The sequence below is a fragment of the Crassostrea angulata genome, chromosome 3 (genome assembly GCF_025612915.1).
Source record: "Crassostrea angulata isolate pt1a10 chromosome 3, ASM2561291v2, whole genome shotgun sequence".
Taxonomy (NCBI): Eukaryota; Metazoa; Mollusca; class Bivalvia; order Ostreida; family Ostreidae; genus Magallana; species Magallana angulata.
Window position 1 is genome coordinate 41,138,499 of NC_069113.1, and position 17,428 is coordinate 41,155,926.

The 17,428-nt window shown below is 33.4% G+C and overlaps 1 protein-coding gene across 3 annotated transcripts; it reads left to right on the forward strand.

The window, feature by feature from the left end:
- The first annotated feature begins 309 nt into the window (after positions 1-309).
- Positions 310-17,269, forward strand: LOC128175234 (uncharacterized). Of its 3 annotated transcripts, XM_052840704.1 has the most exons (20): positions 310-580; positions 920-1,267; positions 2,513-2,624; positions 2,751-2,854; positions 3,214-3,480; positions 3,763-3,885; positions 4,024-4,149; positions 4,310-4,384; positions 6,829-6,956; positions 8,776-8,862; positions 9,250-9,348; positions 9,974-10,084; positions 10,965-11,418; positions 13,169-13,297; positions 13,537-13,622; positions 13,995-14,062; positions 14,292-14,380; positions 15,027-15,165; positions 15,554-15,630; positions 15,763-17,269. In XM_052840704.1, exons 2-20 carry the CDS (start codon positions 952-954, stop codon positions 15,810-15,812), a joined length of 2,640 nt encoding a protein of 879 aa, XP_052696664.1. In that variant the 5' UTR covers positions 310-580; positions 920-951; the 3' UTR covers positions 15,813-17,269. The 3 variants fall into 3 exon arrangements, with proteins under 3 accessions (XP_052696664.1, XP_052696663.1, XP_052696665.1); XM_052840703.1 differs by lacking the exon at positions 310-580 and having other exon boundaries at positions 607-1,267; XM_052840705.1 differs by lacking the exon at positions 310-580 and having other exon boundaries at positions 607-1,141.
- The last annotated feature ends 159 nt before the right edge of the window (positions 17,270-17,428 follow it).

A 17,428-nucleotide genomic window follows, 5' to 3' on the forward strand; every position in this document is an offset into this window, starting at 1 on the left:
CCATTGTTTGCAAGAGTAAAACCAAGAAACAGGATGTTTCATATGAACCAGTACTTGATTACTCCATCTGCAACTTCCTGGAATTTTATGTATTTTATGGTTAAAAAATTTAATAAGTACAAAATAGATCTAACTTTTTTTGTAGATGGCACATACACCAATGATAACCATTCAGTGTTTGCTTTGCATGGGTATCTCTAATTTAAATTCCGGGGGGGGGGGGGGGTTCATGTATTTGACAATGTCATGAATATGCAAAAAGAAAAAAAAAGTTTTACTTTGCAGAAATGCAAAAAAAAAATACTTGCAGTAATTGTGTTCATTTTGTAACGTTGAATTTCAAAATTTTTGATTTTCTGTTTCATTTTAATTATTATTGCGTGATATTCAATTGAATAACTTAATTTGTTTTTTGGGGTATTGAAAAATTTTCTAGTTTTTTAGTAACGTTAAATATATTAAATAAATAGCATAAGCTTATCCTGAACACAAGTACGATGTGTTTCTATTTTAAGAAGAGGGAATTCCGGTTTTTGTTTCTGATTGACGAACAAAAATACACACATTTATATAAATTTTGGTGAGTATTTTAAAACAAACACTATTGTTATGGTTTTTTAATTGTAAAAAAGATATGTTTCAATTTCTATTGAACCTGGTTTCTTTTCTTTCTCTTTTAACAAGTATGTTCTAATTTTAAGTTGGGATTTTCCCAAATTGAATGTTTGTTTCTGTTCACTGCCTTCAAACTTAAACATTTTCTACACGGGTGAAGGATCATTAATTCACATTTTGTATTTTCTTCATCAACAATACCTCCGAAATATGGAACGAAAGTTGATTTGGTCTATCACTACCTAAGTGTACTTTCGTTTTGCCTCCGATTGTTTTCAATATTAATGTTGTACTTTCGATTTAGACATTTGATGTTGAGGTCTTCTTACATGGGCAATGGCATCAAACGACATGAATAAAGAGATGAAATATTTGGAGCAGCTTATCCAGGAGCGATTCAACACAGTGTTTCAGATGTTGGAAACCATGGACACCAGATTTCAGAGTCTAGCCCAAGATTCCTCAGAGATGTACGGCATATTGGAAGAGTTAGTGGACTCCGTCGGGGCAATCAAAACGTCATCACGTAAGACCCAAACCTTTGTACGACGAATTTCACAGAACCTAAATGGGCCTAATGACTTTTCTCGACTTTCTCGTCTTAAAAATTCCCTGTATGGTTCCATGGAGAGTGTACGCACTCGCTCACCAGGTGAGAGAGGGGAGTTCAAAGATTACAGTATGGTTCCTACTTCACGTGGGCTTGTATCACGGAGTCTAGGATAGTTCATTTTTTTTAGTCAATAGATTAAAATATTGCTATCATGTATTACTGTTAGAAGCATAAATTTCACTCGTCAGCAGTTTGAATGTATGAGAGATGACATTGTATTCATTTCATGCTTTGTGCTGCATTGCCTCTAAGTTCTCTCTCCACCAAAAAGTTTTTTTAGAATGTGTGAATGCAGTCCCCGATCATTCAAAAGTAAGAGGAGTATTCAACAATATGTTTTTTGGTATACCTGTAAAGATAATGATAGATCATTCTCTGATACCAGAAGTATATGAATCATGAAACTCGGTTTTACACTTCAAACCCACCCAACACAAAGCTATTACTCTCATAACATATACAGATGTACTAATTTATGTTCCTTATTTGCTATTTCTTTTTAGTATATTTGCTTGCATGCATTAATCATTCATGTATCAGCATATATAGTGTCTTTATAGGATCATAAGATGAAAAAGCTTGAAATTTTCACGCACCGTCTTTATGTGCTGATTTTGTGTAAAATAAATGTATAATAAATGAAAGAAGAAGGTACGGTTTCTCTCAATAGCTGCCCCAGCTAATATTCAAAAGTTGTTTATAAATCTCTTGAAAATACACTTACACCATCTTAAACATGTGTGTATATAAGGTAACAAGTTATTCACTTTTATCTTGGTTCAAAAAATAATTATAGCTTAAACAATTTGGGCATTTTTCTGAGATTTGGTCAAATATGATGAAAAATGACACATTTTCTCATAGTTTTTTGAAGAGGAAAATGTGTCCGCAGCCATCGCCCAAAACAAAATTAATATATTTTATGTGATATTACATGATAAAGTTATAATATGTGTTTCATTGTGGGCAATGGCTGCGGACATATTTTTCTATTCAAAAAACCACTAAGGACTGGTGTCTTCTGCTCAGTTTTATGAAAATTATGGGAAAATGCACTGTTTGTGATGTCACAATTACTCTTGTGAAAGTCTAATCAGTTAACTCTTTAAAGATTCTTAATTTATGGGTATATATTCTTGTGTAAATTAACATTGCATTTCAATTTTTTCTGATGTTTTTAAAGATCAATCTGAAACAGGGCAAAATATGACTGAAACTGTAACCTACCCGTAGTTCTTTTAATTACATGTACTCTGAGAAATGAAATTTCAAAAATTTCAATAGCTTCCAGAGAATCCGATACAGATGATTCTCCCCATGATCGTCCTCCACGTGAAAAGTATAGTGACATATTAAAAAAACGAAGGCAAAATCCACCATATTCATATGCGAAAAGGTTTGTGATTTACAGATACACAGATTTTTTTTTTTTTTTTACAAATACATATAGAATTTTTGATCACATAGAAAGATGCAGATTAATTATATTGTACTAAGAACTGAATTATTTTGATAACTAAAGGCATTCAGCTCCATTAGGAACATCAAATCTCAGACCTACCAGTCCATTGATTCTTAAAGAGAAGGATGAGTCAGGACAAGAGAGAGGAACAATAAAAGACAATGGTAATGTAAACAATGAATGTTCTATTCTTATGTTAGTTGTATTTCATTGGACTTGCAGATTTCTCTCTTACTACAGTACAATGAACCAGGGACCAAAAATCCACCTTTCAATGTATTGTGTGGCATCTTGTTTATTGTTAATAGTTATTTCAACATTTTTAAGTACATTCACTCTGTAGATTTCTTATTTTGGGCAAGAACTTAATTCCGAGATTCTGCTATTTTGTATCATGTGCGGGAATAAAAGATCAGGAACCTCAAACTTTTATCATTTTTTCACATTAGAAATCTACAGTATCCATAATTGAGTAACTGTATACTAGTACTGACTTTATATATAGAGCGTTTCTATATTGCAGTAAATGAAAACCCAACAAACGAAAATGTTCCTTCAGAACCAGGCCCCACAGTTGTTTCTGACCCTCCACCTGACGTCAAACCGAAAAAAGTGGCTGCTCCTTCACCGAATGTTCCTATTGCTGAGCCCCCACTGGATGACCCCAAAGATGTGCCCCCACCCCAAGCTACTCCAGTGGACTACCAGAGCCCAGAAAGCTTCCTACAGTCCACCAATGTACAAATCCAGGATCCAAATCTGATGTCTGCTCTCAGAAGCGTGTTTAATGGTAAAAGTGTATTGTACAGTCAAACCTTGTTGTCTAAAACTCAAAGAGACTGATCAAATCTGTAAGCTGTCTTTTTTTCATATTTTTTTTTACTTTATTTATGATTAACAAATGATAAATGGTTTGCAACTATGCTGAGCTTCAGCAAATATTGACCGCATCAAGATACTGGTTTGCGACAAGAAATATTTCCAGCCATGTGGTTTGTGAGAACCACCTGAAATTTTCTTGGTTTACAGTAGTGTACACATGTGCTTGAACTAGTTGTTTGTCTTTTACCAGACACCCCCACTCATCCACAGTTTCCAACTGGTTTGTACACGGTCCTATTGATTGATGTCTCCACTAGTATCAACAAAGCCATGTTCAAAGAAATGCAGCACTTCATAGATCAAATGGTAGATGGTAAGTCATACCGGTATTACACAATGGCGTAAATGATGGAATGGTTCAGGAACAGAAATGGGCCACATACTTTACTGATTGTAGTTAAAACACTAGGCAACCTTATCAAAGTTAGTTGATTGATTGATTGATTTGTAGAAGTGGAGACTTCTGCCTCTGATCACAACTTGGAGGAAATGATGGCTATTTTGACATTTGGAGGACGGTGTGAGGTCATCCAGCATTTCACCAATGATTATATGCCCATCAAAGATGCCTTACAAGGTATCAATCTGCACAATTCAATGAAATAAATTTACATTGTACACCGAAAATTATGGAGTTAAATGCCCTTATGGTAATCTTTTAGTCCAGTTTCAGTTTAACATATTGTTTTGATATAAAAACAGTGTGAGCTGTTGGTTATTTTATTTCTTTGTGACAGAAAAAGTGAAGCTTGGTGGAAAAACTCCAATGTTGTTTGGACTAGCAATGGCTGTGGCATATTGTCACAAGTTTGGTGAGTGCAGCTCATATTTAACAGTAAGAGTATTGCAGTACATTGTATTATTACATTCAGTAGCATATTCTCACTATACAACTCTATGTACGTAGACGAATAGTCAAGAATTGAAAAACTGTAAGCCAACTTTTTTTCAAGAGAGAGAAAATTTTACTGGATTTGCGAGAACCTCATCATAGCAAATATTTCTCGCTGTGAACCAGCCCTTGTCTTATTGTTGTAATGGTCTAGATAAGGCTTACGTGCAAAAATTAATTGTTGCGAACCAGTTTATCTACAGAAAATTGCGAAATAGTGTCATCACAAAAATTGCTGTTTTGCAGTATTCGCTTGTCCAAAATATATTGACCAGTCAATATTTCTTTAATATTGACCAGCTAGGAACAATATCAAGAGAATATTCTATAACGTGTTTACCTTAAGGTACCTCACTACACCCAGACTTACTCTTTTTAAGACACTATGTCTCAAAATGGCAATTTAAATGTTTTGTTAAATTGTTTATATACTTCAATTTGGTTGTATATCATCCTAATATGTGGTTAAAGTATTAGGCTTCTGAACCGCAGATCATGAGTTCGAATCCGCCTGGAGCCTTTGTTCATGTTTACTGAATTAAATTTTCGAAAATGTAATTTTTCATCCAAAATTGCACTTTTTTTTGCCTAATTGACTTAAATATTTCTTTTCCATTATGATATCTATCATTATCAAGTTATTTTCTGCTGATTTGAGAAAATATTTTAAGGTGTAGAGAGCCACCTTAACATTGAGTTTTGGGAGATCCCCTAAATATTGAACTGTGTTTTAAGATTTTAATCAAAGAACTTTAAACTCACAAACTAGAAAGAAATCTTGACTACACAAAAATAATGTCTTAATTTCTAACAAAATCAGTGTGTTTGATTATTTCCTTATTTGTTTGAGTAACAAAATTCTTTGAAAAATCACTTATAATTTAAAAACTATAAGACTACAAAAACTAATCTTCTAACTCAACTGATGAGTTACTGTAGAAACGCATATTTCCGTTGGGTCAAAATTTTGTTGATTTGTAACCAAATAAAATTCCATTGGCATTTAATTTCATCATATCGTAATCTTTTTGTATTCATTAATACTTCGTCATGGATTTAATTTTGTTGATTTTTACTGCCAACGAAAATAATGAAATTAAAACCTCAATGAATATTTATATATATACTCAGCTAATAAGTATTAACCAAAATCAATTAGTACTCAACAAATGAGTGATCAAACTAAAGCTAGGAGTACTCAACAAACGAGTACTCAGTTACTCAATCTCTATATTGCTAAAAGTATAGTATGCTCAGCACACCCCGCAAAAATAAGAAAAGTTCCATGATCTCTTATGGGAATTTACCAGAATACTATAATCTTATGCGTTCACTTCTGAAGTCGGAACTACATGTCCTCTAACCTTGTACATGTATGTCTATAATGTGACGCTTTTTAAGCATGAATGTCTAAGAAAACATCTATTACCAAGAGCAAATTCAAATCATTAAAATCAATCTAATTATAATTTACATTACAATTTCTACCATTTCAATGAATCGGTTGTGATTTGTCTATCCGTTGACAGTGACATAAATAAACCTTTGCAACTCAAAAACAAGGTGACATCATAAAAAACAATCAGTCAAGGCAAGCTTGTAAACAAAAGACGCGCAATGCAGCAGTTTGCTAACATAACCGATACAAGGATTTGCGAATTATTGAGTTGTAAAATCAGGTCGAATATCTGTAGCATGATTCCGAAGGGCGGCAGAATATTACCTGAGACCATATAATTCCAAGGATATTTAAGAAATGGACTTTGCTCAAAAATTAAATCTTGATTTCTATGTTAAGCTGAGAAAATTATGGCAATTTGTTTTAAAACCCTTTCTTGTTTTTTTTCTTATAATAAGACAAATGTTCACTGTGTTATTGAGCAACATTGATTGTATTAGCCCCCTTGGGACGAAAATATTGCCTTCTGCTTTGTGTCGGGCAATAAATCATAGCTCGGGGCTAAAAAATTCAATGTTGCCCTCAACCCCAGTCAATATTTGTATAATACAAACCCAGATGAAAGATTAATTTCTCTGCTTTCATACCATTTAATTAGTGCAAGGACTGTCCCAAAATCTATAACATAGACATATTTTAAAAGACTGAGTTGAATTAGATTATTTGGATTCATTAATCAATATTGTTATTATACTATTTCTGATTTTAAAAGTTTGATTCTGTTATCAGTACCGTAATTCCTTATGAAAAACATTGAAAAAGACTCATTTAATTCCTGTTATCAACAAGAAAACAGATAATTTTGGTAATTATTAAAAAATATAGTGGTAGCTTATACTGTTGTCATACATGTGAAATACTGATTTTATTTTAATATTAACTATCATATTTCTCCTTTTTTCAAGGGAAGCGGGTGAAAGTAAATGGACACATTGTAAATCAAAGAATTTTGATGATTACTGATGGTTACCCAACAGACAGCCATGACAAAGATGCCTGTCATGGAACAGACTACGAAACCAACGGTATTAAGGTACATATACTAATAAAGCTCTGTCTTCTCTCTATCTGCTTCAGCTTCTTGTACATTTATACATGTATATTTGATAAATACTGTGATGTTTCAGGTTTGTCAAATACTATACGTGTAAGGTTAATATTTTATTGTTTTGGTTTCGAACAATAATGCTTAAGAATTACATGTATTTTGCCTTGTTATCAATTCTCCCTGAACAAGTTGTATTTGATAGATAGATAAAAATATACTTTCTTAAGTTGACTACTTGATTAAAACCATTTAGTCTGCGATTCAGTTTAGAACAATACCTTTAAATTAACTCTGTTTTAATGTTTTGCACATATTTTGTTTGTACGAAAGCCCATTGAGCTCATTTTTGTAGGTAAAAAAAATATTTTTCGCGAAGAAATGCGAAACTTTCGCGATATAACGTGTAACTTTCACGAATAAACGCGAAACTTTCGCGAATAAACGCATAACTTTCGCAATATAACGCGTTATTCTCGCGAATAAACGCGTTACTTTCGCGATATAACGCGTTAGGTTCGCTACAAAAAGCGAATCTTTCGTGATATTACGCGTTAGTTTCGCAAAAATAATGCAAACTTCTGCAAATAAACGCGTAATTTTCGTGAATAAATGCGAAACTTTCGCGATGTAACGCATTAGTTTCACAAAAAAACGTGTAACTTTCACGAATAAACGCGAAACTTTATCGATATAACGCAAAACTTTCGCGATATAACGCGTAACCATTATATAAATATTGTCATTTCATACAGAACCCTTATGAAGAAAGACGATTGAAAATAAACACATTTTAAGTTTTATATCATAATATACTTATTATTCATTATTTTTATAATATCCTTGTTAAGTTGATTCATGAAGACAAAATTATCTCTTTTGCATATAGATATCAATAAATCTGATAAAACTTTATAACATTTTTATATGTTATATGTCCAAAGTAGATAATAAGTTTGGGCATCAAATTACGATTTCCAGTTGTTCGCCGAGCCTGTGTTCGAACAGGCATTCATTGATGATCTTTTTCTTATAAAATTGATATGAATTCAACCGTTTGAAACCTTTAAAATCTTAGTATTAATTTTCAAATGACAGATGTGATAAATTTGGGGGACGAATTTACGTCATCTAGATTTAAACAAAAGCTTGAAAATTTCAATTCACAGCTTGACTTATCTTTCTGATATTAAACTAGACGTTAAGTTATGTCACAATGATATCCTTTAAATTCTAAAATGATACTTCATAAAATTAATTCGAATGAAAAATTGTTATAATTAAAATATGTCGCTGCCTCATTTTCAATAATACAGCGCCCATTAGAATGTGAGAAGCGCGATGCATTATGTCCTTTGAAAATCAGTACTAAGACTTTAAAGCTTTCCAACGTTTGAATTTATGTTAATTTGTATAAGGTTAAATCTAATTCATTTACATCCTTATATGATATTATTTTGTTTTATTCAAATTAATAATTCTGTTTTCAGTAATTATTCTTCATATGTGTTCTTCTATGAAACAACAATATTTATATTTGAGTTTCGCGTTTAATCGCGAAAGTTTCGCGTTAAATCGCAAAAATAACGCGTTAAGTCGTGAAAGTTTCGTGTTTATTTGCGAAAGTAACGCGTTATATGGCTATTGTTACACATTTATTCACGAAAGTTTAGCGTTTGTTTGCGAAAGTAACGTGTTTTCGCGAAAGGAATCTGGAAATTGACGGGGCCAACAAATAACTGAAAAGTTGGTATTTAGTACAGTGTATCATAGCCTGTCATTAATAAGCTCCTTTTGAATGTTGAAGGTGCAGTCAGAAGTGTTTAAATTTTTGCCCATCCTAGAACGCTCCCCCATCACTGTCAGCTGCATCGGAGTGGGAGAATGTAACCAGGTGAGCCAGTCATTGCTTGATTTAGAAGTTTATCCATTTTGAGCAGTTTTGCAGACATTTAGCTGAATTTTAGTGTATTGATTTAAATGATTTGATGAAGATTATCTCTATTATTATTGATCAAGCTAACCAAAGCTATTAAGCTTGTAGTTATCAAACCAATATTGAAATTTGAAAATTTTGAAAAAATCTAAAGTTTGTAGATCTACTAATGTTTGAAACAAAACAAAACAAAACAAAAAAAATCTGAAAACTCTATATTTCTATTGCATTAAATTCATGAACTGTAAATGAAAAATGAATACTTTTTAAAAGAAATACATGTATTAATTAATGAAATATGTCAGATTGAGTGTACGATTGATCTCTTTTCTTGGTAATTTTTAGGTTTTCTTGAAAGACATTGCTGAAAGGGGTCATGGACATTTTTATTCAATGTCAAATACCCAAAATGCACTAAAACTAGGTCGCTACTACCTTTACCAGGTAAGTGAATTGTACATAGTAATTCTTTTGTTTATAATGATTATTGAATTTCGGCATCTTGGGACAGTAGATTTAATACCTAATTACTAAATTTATATCTGTACAATTAATGGAGTAAACCAACTTTTATTATTATGAATTGCTCGCCATTGATATATGTAATTGTTTGTGGCGAATAAGTTAGGCAATCAAGCCCATGTTGATTATTTATTGAATAAAGTCTCTTAAAAGATCCTACACAGCAAAAAATATTCATGACAACTTTAATTTAACAAGATGGTTTCTGCGAAGTTTGTGAACTTTTCCCCAAGCAAACTAAAGTTTTAATTAACTTTTGAAAAATGAATACTACTGTACATAATATGTATTAGTATCATTGTATGGTATATATTAACTGAATTGGTGCTTAATTTGAGTTTTTTATCTAAATTTTTCAACTTATTAATGAAACGCTTATTAAAAAAAAAAGAAAAAAGAATTAAACTAGTATTTTCAGAGTTTACTTTATATAAAACGTCATTTAGTATTTGCATTGAATTAACCGTTTGGATCTTGTGGTGATTTGGCCAATGGAGATACAATAATTAATTCTTTGGTGACAATTAATTTTGTCTTGTCCTCTCAGGACCCAGTAACCCGGGCGAGGACAGCCATCAGCCAGGATAATGGACGGAGTGACCCCAAGACCATTGCACTTCAACACACCACGGCCACTCACTTAACGGACACAGACATGGTCAGTCAGCGCATTTATGTTCATTCTGTTGTTGGCCAAATGTAGGTCATATGTTGGAAACATGGAATATGAAAATTCTTGAGATGAGGGCTGGGGATTGGATAAATGAGAAGAAGCAATTTTATACATAAAATTTTACCCTCTCCCTTTTTCCTCATGCAAACTGGCAAATGTAATTTTTTTCTTTGAAAAACATTGTTTAAACATAAAGTGGAAATAGTATCTACATGTTCTATAGTATACAATTATTTAATGCTTGAGCAGATCAATAGACCCAAATATTTTTCCCTTGATGCAGGGAACAGCTCAATATGATCTATTGCCCCCGGCCATTGGCCTCGGGCAATAGATCATACTGAGCTGTTCTCTGCATCAAGGGAAAAAATTCGGGTCTATTGACTGTTCAGGCATTAAATAATTGTTTTATTACCTAATCCCTTTACAGTATTTTGTGTTCACATTTTTGAATTACGGAAAGTTTTCATACCATTTTGCATTTAGGTCATAGTTATCAATACCAAGATGACCTAAAAGATAAGTTTTAAGAACAATAGTAAGATAAACATAATAAAGTTATCTTTTAATCTTGTAGCAATTAAACTTTTTCTAAAATAAGTCTATTGACCGGCGGTCCAATAGATCGCAGTCTATTGACCAGCAGTTACATGGATCACTTTCAAACCTGAATACACATACAAAATAGACGAAAATATTTAATCTGTAATATAAACAAAATCCTTTTGATTAGAAAATAATATTTGAACAAGGACTATATATTTAATATGAGTGGTATTTTACTTAGGGATTGGAAGAAAAATTTGTTACTACACTGTATTACTGTTACTGTTGTAATATATGAATTTTTTTTATTCATTTACAGGCAGAAATACTTCACCTTTTAAAAATTGACAATGATAGCAGAAATCCCCTCCCTGCCCCTCCGCCCACAAAAAAAGAACACCCAAAACCCAATATCAAACAAGAACCAGACCCCCTACCCACACCTAAACCTGTACAACCTCCCCCGCATGTCAGTGAAAAACCCGTGATAAAAGACCCACCCCCAAATATTCCTCCACCAGGGTTGACTGTTCCTCCCCAGCCTAAAGTCAGTCATTTGAAGACAGACCCCCCAAATCTAACGAGAGAAGTTAGTGTGGTGCCATCATCACCAGACGTCAGCCTTTCTGAGTCAGATGGGGAACTCTTTGAGTCCTATGGAGCGCCGCACAACCGCTGTTTTCCGTGGGGAACTCGGGTAATCAGGGGAGAAGACTGGAAGTGGCCTGACGATCAAAACATGCCGGGAACTGTGGTAGCTCATAAAGCAGAGGGTAGGCTGGCTTCTTTGAGTTTTTTTTTTGTTTTTAGCTCACCTCAGCTGAAAGCTCAAGTGAGCTTTTCTAATCCAAATTTGTCCGTTGTCTGTCGTCGTTGGCAGCATTATCGTTGTTGTAAACTTTTCACATTTTCATCTTCTTCTCCAGAACCAGAAGTAGATTTCAACCAAACTTGGCACAAAGCATCACTGGGTGAAGGGGATTCAAGTTTATTCAAATGAAGGGCCACGCCCTCTTTAAAGGGGAGATAATTTAGAATTATGAAAATTTGTTGGTATTTTTCAAAAATCTTCTTCTCAAAAACTATTAGGCCAGAAAAGCTGTAACTTGTATGGAAGCATCCTCAGGTAGTGTAGATTCAAGTTTGTTTAAATCATGGTCTCCGGGGTAGGGTGGGGCCAAAATGGGGGAATGGATTTTTACATAAGAATGTATAGAGAAAATCTTTAAAAATCTTCTTCTCAAAAACTATTAGGCCAGAAAAGCTTAAACTTGTGTGGAGGCATCCTCAGGTAGTGTAGATTCAAGTTTGTTCAAATCGTGGTCCCCAGGGGTAGGGTGGGCCACAATGGGGGGATCAAGTTTTACATAGGAATATATAGAGAAAATTTATCTTTTAGGTCATCTTCCATAGTATATTGTGGAATCATCATTGTTTGTGGTGAACCAATGCTCATGAATTTTGTGGGTAACCCTTGCCCATGAATGTACATCCTCACAAATGTAAAATATATGCATTTGTATAATGTTTATTTACGAAATAGAATTTTTGCTACCAACGAAATAACGTCCCCACTAACCAGGAAAATTTTGGGTACCCACCAACATTGACCCCCATGAATATTGTATATGTATATTGTTTTGCTTTCGAGAGTAATGAAAAAAATCTTTACCTTCACTTCTCTTGAACCACAGTCACAAGTAAACTTGGCACATTTCAAGCATTTGTAGTTGAGGGAAATTTAAAATTGTCCAAGTGAAGGGCCACACCTTTTTTATTTTGAGAGATATTAAAAATACATTGAAAATGGTTTGGGTGTCTTAAAGTATTTTATTCTCAAGAACCACTGCACTAAAAAAACCAATATTTACAGAAAACTTCCTTCCTGTAATTGAAAATTGAGATGATTCAAATCAATAACCCCTGACAAGTAATAGCGAGACTTATAACAGGAGAGTTGCAAATTTTCACATTTATAAGAGAAATCTTAATATTCACATTGTGTCGTGATCTTATTCACATTTACTACACCAGGCACCTTTATTCTTAGTTACTTGCCTTTTATTTCTTAACCCTACATTTTGTCTGCTTTCTTTCTGTTCTCGTTCTTTCTAAGTTATCACTGCTGTCATTCACTAACAACTCTCCCAGAACAACTACAGTAAAAAATGGTTATAACGAAGCGCCAGGGTCGAGTGATTTTGCTTGTTATAAGCGTAATTGGCTATATCTGTCAAGTTTAAAACATGTAATATAGTCACGGGGAATGAAAATCACTTCGCTGTAAGCATCAATTCATTATAAGTGTGTTCGCTATAACCGTGTTTTACTGTACCTAGTATTTATATACCTTCAGAGTATACTACTCCATAGAGTTATAGGTTGTTCCAACATTAATCATGTTCATTAGATAGTGTACTTTAATGGGATTTTATCATTACAATACTTAGGATTGATTGGTTCTGTGATATATAAATGTTTTTGTAATATGCAATACATTTTTATTTTGTTAATCGTCCACAGGAGTGGTTGTAGTTAAATGGGATTGTGGATCCCATGGAGAATATCCACAGGAAAACCTATTCCGTATCAATGACCCAAGAGCACTCAAGCCTGGAGAAGTTATTGATGTTGGATGTCTAGTCAAGCGTGGTAAGGAGAGAATACTGCTCTGAAGTCAATTTTTGAGGGGTTGGGGTGTCAACATATTTTTTCAAAGGGAGAATTTAAATATTAAATAGTAATTTTTTTGTCTTATTTTTAATGATACACAAGAACATTTTCTTATAACTATTTTTCAGGGGTTAACCAAGATAGCAATATGCATGCAGTAAGGTAAATTGATTTAATTTCTTAGGCAGGCTTCTGTTGAATGGATTTCTATTTTACAGGACCTAATTGGAACCGAGGTGATGAAGATGGTGGTCCAGAAACAACCGGCACAGTGATCCGCAAACACAGAAATAACAAAGTCTCTGTGAGTACAGGGAAATGCTAGACCAATCTCTCTCTCTCTCTTGCACAGAGACAAAAATTTTAAGTCAGAGAAAATGTAGAGAAAATGATGATTAAATGTAAATAAATAATAAGCAATAATGTCTAGTATTTGTAAACTATTATGTCTCCAGTTTCCATATTTAAGAATGCTCTGTCTACTTGTATTTAAGGAATTGCTTTGTATACTAGCTAGTACATGTACTGGTATAAAGGGAGGTGCTCTATTTATATAATAGTGTTGTTTTGTGCATGTACTGTGCCTAAAGTTGTCAGGGTCTAAGTGCATGCATGAATATATAGGAGGGAAAGACCATATGTATATAAATAGCAATAGAAAATTTTAATGTTTTAGGTAATTTGGCCAATTGGAATTGTTGATCGCTATTCATATGGTGAGGGAAACAAGGAACTGGAAGTGGTGTAAGTACATGGCTAATTAAACCATGGATAATTAAACCTTGCGTCCTAAGTTCAAGCTTCCTGGTAATACTATAAAAAGATGATCTATTGATAGTAAAAAGCTCATTTGCAGAGTGTGCATGTACATGTTAGTTCGGAAATATTTTCCTTGTGATTAATTTGAGACCTGATTTGAGAACTGGTGATTAATTTGAGACCTGGTGATTAATTTGAGACCTGTATATAACAGAGGTAGTGGTGCCACAGCGGCTGCTCAACCTAGTTTTGTAGGTGCTCCTGGGATGGACCCAATAGAACCAGACACCAGGGAACCTATGGGTAGGTATAGGACTCTTTAAAAAAACTGGTTGTGTGATCATGTTGTGTCGCCCTTTCTACACAAAAGTTATTGTTTTGAGAATATGAACTCAAATAAGGAACTGGTAAGTGTAAAAGTTTTACTTACATTATGATATACTTCATTTACTTTGGGGGAGCACATGGCTTAGTGGTCATAGGTGTTACTAGGCCAGTGATCCAAAGGTCAGTGGTTCAAGCCCCAGCTGCGGCCTTTTAATTGATGCTGTGTGATAAACCCATAGACAAGGCACTTCATCTACTTTGTCTCAGTCAACCAAGCTAAGGAGAGTCAAAGACTCCTGATTAGCACAATGGAAACCAGAGAAGGCATGGTCCCTACGTTTCTTCGTGGCTCAAAGAAGGATTTTATTTAACTCATTTGCTTTTGACATTTTCAATACATTTCTTTGGATGCTTAGCCAAAAATTACTGAAACATATAGAATCTTAGCCTGTATTTGGTTAAAGTAAACTACTTATGGATATTTAGGTAAAAGGTAGTTAATTTGTGACATACTCTTAGATCACTTAATAGAAAAACTTTATCTCTTCCCTTCTGTGTCTGAGAGTCTAGACGAAACATCGAGTACACTAGTATTTATACATTCATGTATTTGTGTTAACAGACGGAGAAGAAGTGGTGTGGCAATGGATTGACTGTGAAACCAATGAATTCCACACATTCTCAAAAGATGAGAAAGACAAGCTTGAAGATATTTATAAAAAGAAGACAGGGACGGTGCTTGTCGGCTACAAGGGGCAACAGTAAGATTGAGTTCATCTAGACATTAATGTATAAATGTGTACTTATATTTACCAATTAAGGCAGGACAAATGGCATCCACTAAATTTTTTATGGAATGGATGCCATATTCTGTAAACCAACTTTTATATGCATGTGAGAAATATTTGCAAGGTTCGCGATTGCCTCATCGTCGTGAATATTTCTAGCTGCAGACCATTCCTTAGCATGATGATTGTAATAAAAAAAACATGTGTCGCAAATAAAGGTTGGTTTACAGAATTGCAACTTGGTATAATGGTTCTGTGATACCAAAGCTTCCAGATTTCTATAAAAATAACGCGAATACATGTACAATATGGTGTAGGTACCTAGTTAACATGGTAAGACTAACCATAATTGTCTTTCCAGACTGCGTTGTCAACCCGCACAGTGGAAGTATAGAGATTATACAGTAAAAAGCAGGACAGGAAAACTACATCGAAGAGGTAAAAAGCCCTCTACACTTTCATCAATCAGTATCAAATTTGCCATTTTTTTTATACTATAAAATAATCAGATGTAAACTTAATTCTTGTTAAAACTTTCCATAAATTTATACATTTCCTGTTATATTTCAGTGTGTACCCATGATGAAGCCCAAACATTCTATCTAATTGAGGCATTATGAAACTGCAGTATTTCAAGATAGTGTGACATGGATTCAGAATTCTCCCACTGAAGATAAACACTACAATTGAGGTAGCTGGAAAGCTATCAATTTGACGTGGATATTATTTTTCTTTATAATATTGACGTTTTTACCACTGTGTATAAATCAAGTCTAGAATTTTGCTGAACATGATCTTTGTAGGAGTCAACCAGAAAGGAGAATTGATGTAATAAAAAACAAACACTTCATATTCTATTGTTTTAAATTATATTTGAAGTCTTTTTGTTAACTAAGTTTTTTGTTTGTTTAGAAGTTGATGTTAAAACAGCCATACCATTTGTAGATATTTTTTTTTGCTCCTTTTCCATTTGAGATGTAAGATGTACTTTTTTGTCAGTATTATATGTGAGGTGTTGAACAAAAGATTATTACCATTTGATCGACTGCTTTTTTATATTTCACATTATGAAAAGTTGTTTTTTTTTTTAGTATGAATGATTTTCATATTGTTAGTTATTTGGTATGGAAAGGGAATGATGTGTATTGTCAGTGTTTTCTGTAAACTGTATTTATGGTGTAACAGCTCTACGAGGGACCTACAATCATTGGCTCAATGATAATCCGTTATTTTTTTATTTAGTACAAATTGTTCTTGCTGACATTTGCTTTAGAGCAGCTGTGGTAATTATAGTTGGTTAAATGTGTACCACATCACCAGATATTGGTGTATTTGCCAGACCATGATTGACCTGTATTTTAGCTAGAAAATCTAAAATAATGATGGAATTACTTTCAAATTTAAGGTTTCTATAAACTTTATCCAAAGAGCATCAGTCTTATGTAGTACACATATTTCCAAACTTGTTTTTAATTACCGGTAAGTGCCAATATGTTTTATATGTGTCAATAATTTTTCATTGTTGTTTTCTTTTTTATCATTTACTGGACATATTTATTTGATCAAAAAATAATATTCACCAAGATCTGTCATTATAATGTGAAGTTTTTAAGACTAGTAGTGGAAGATTACTAGGGAGTTTGGAACTCTCAATAAATGTTACCATTTTATGTATAGTCATTCACATGTTTCACAATAAAGAATTTATGTAAATAGACTTAATTTAGGAGTAAATAGGGTCTTTTGTTCTGATCCATGACTGCTAATTCAAGCATATGATGATGCAATTTGAAAATGCATACAGAAGCTTTTTTTTTCTTCTCAAATGTGTTAATTTACAGTTATGCTGATCAAATGCAGGGGTATCTTTATATGTGCTGTTTCATGGATGTTTAAAACAGTCAGAGATTCTTCTCTTGTGCTGTCACTTAGACGGACTTCTTGTGTATTCTCTTTGTTTTAAAATATGAATACATGAAAGATAATGACATTACTCAAAATACGATAAGAATGCACAATTTTATCATTAAAGATTGAGATTTAATTCTTTTCCATCATTACCGATACGTAGAATAAACATTTCTCTTGTGGACTCTGGGCCTGACAGGGCCAAAGGGGGAGATATATGGTCAAGGATTTTACAAAATGATTTGCTGTGACCTTTTGTTCTGGCCAATCAGAAAATGGGTGTTAAACATAAAAACTATAGCAATATGGCTGCACCCTTAAACAATTT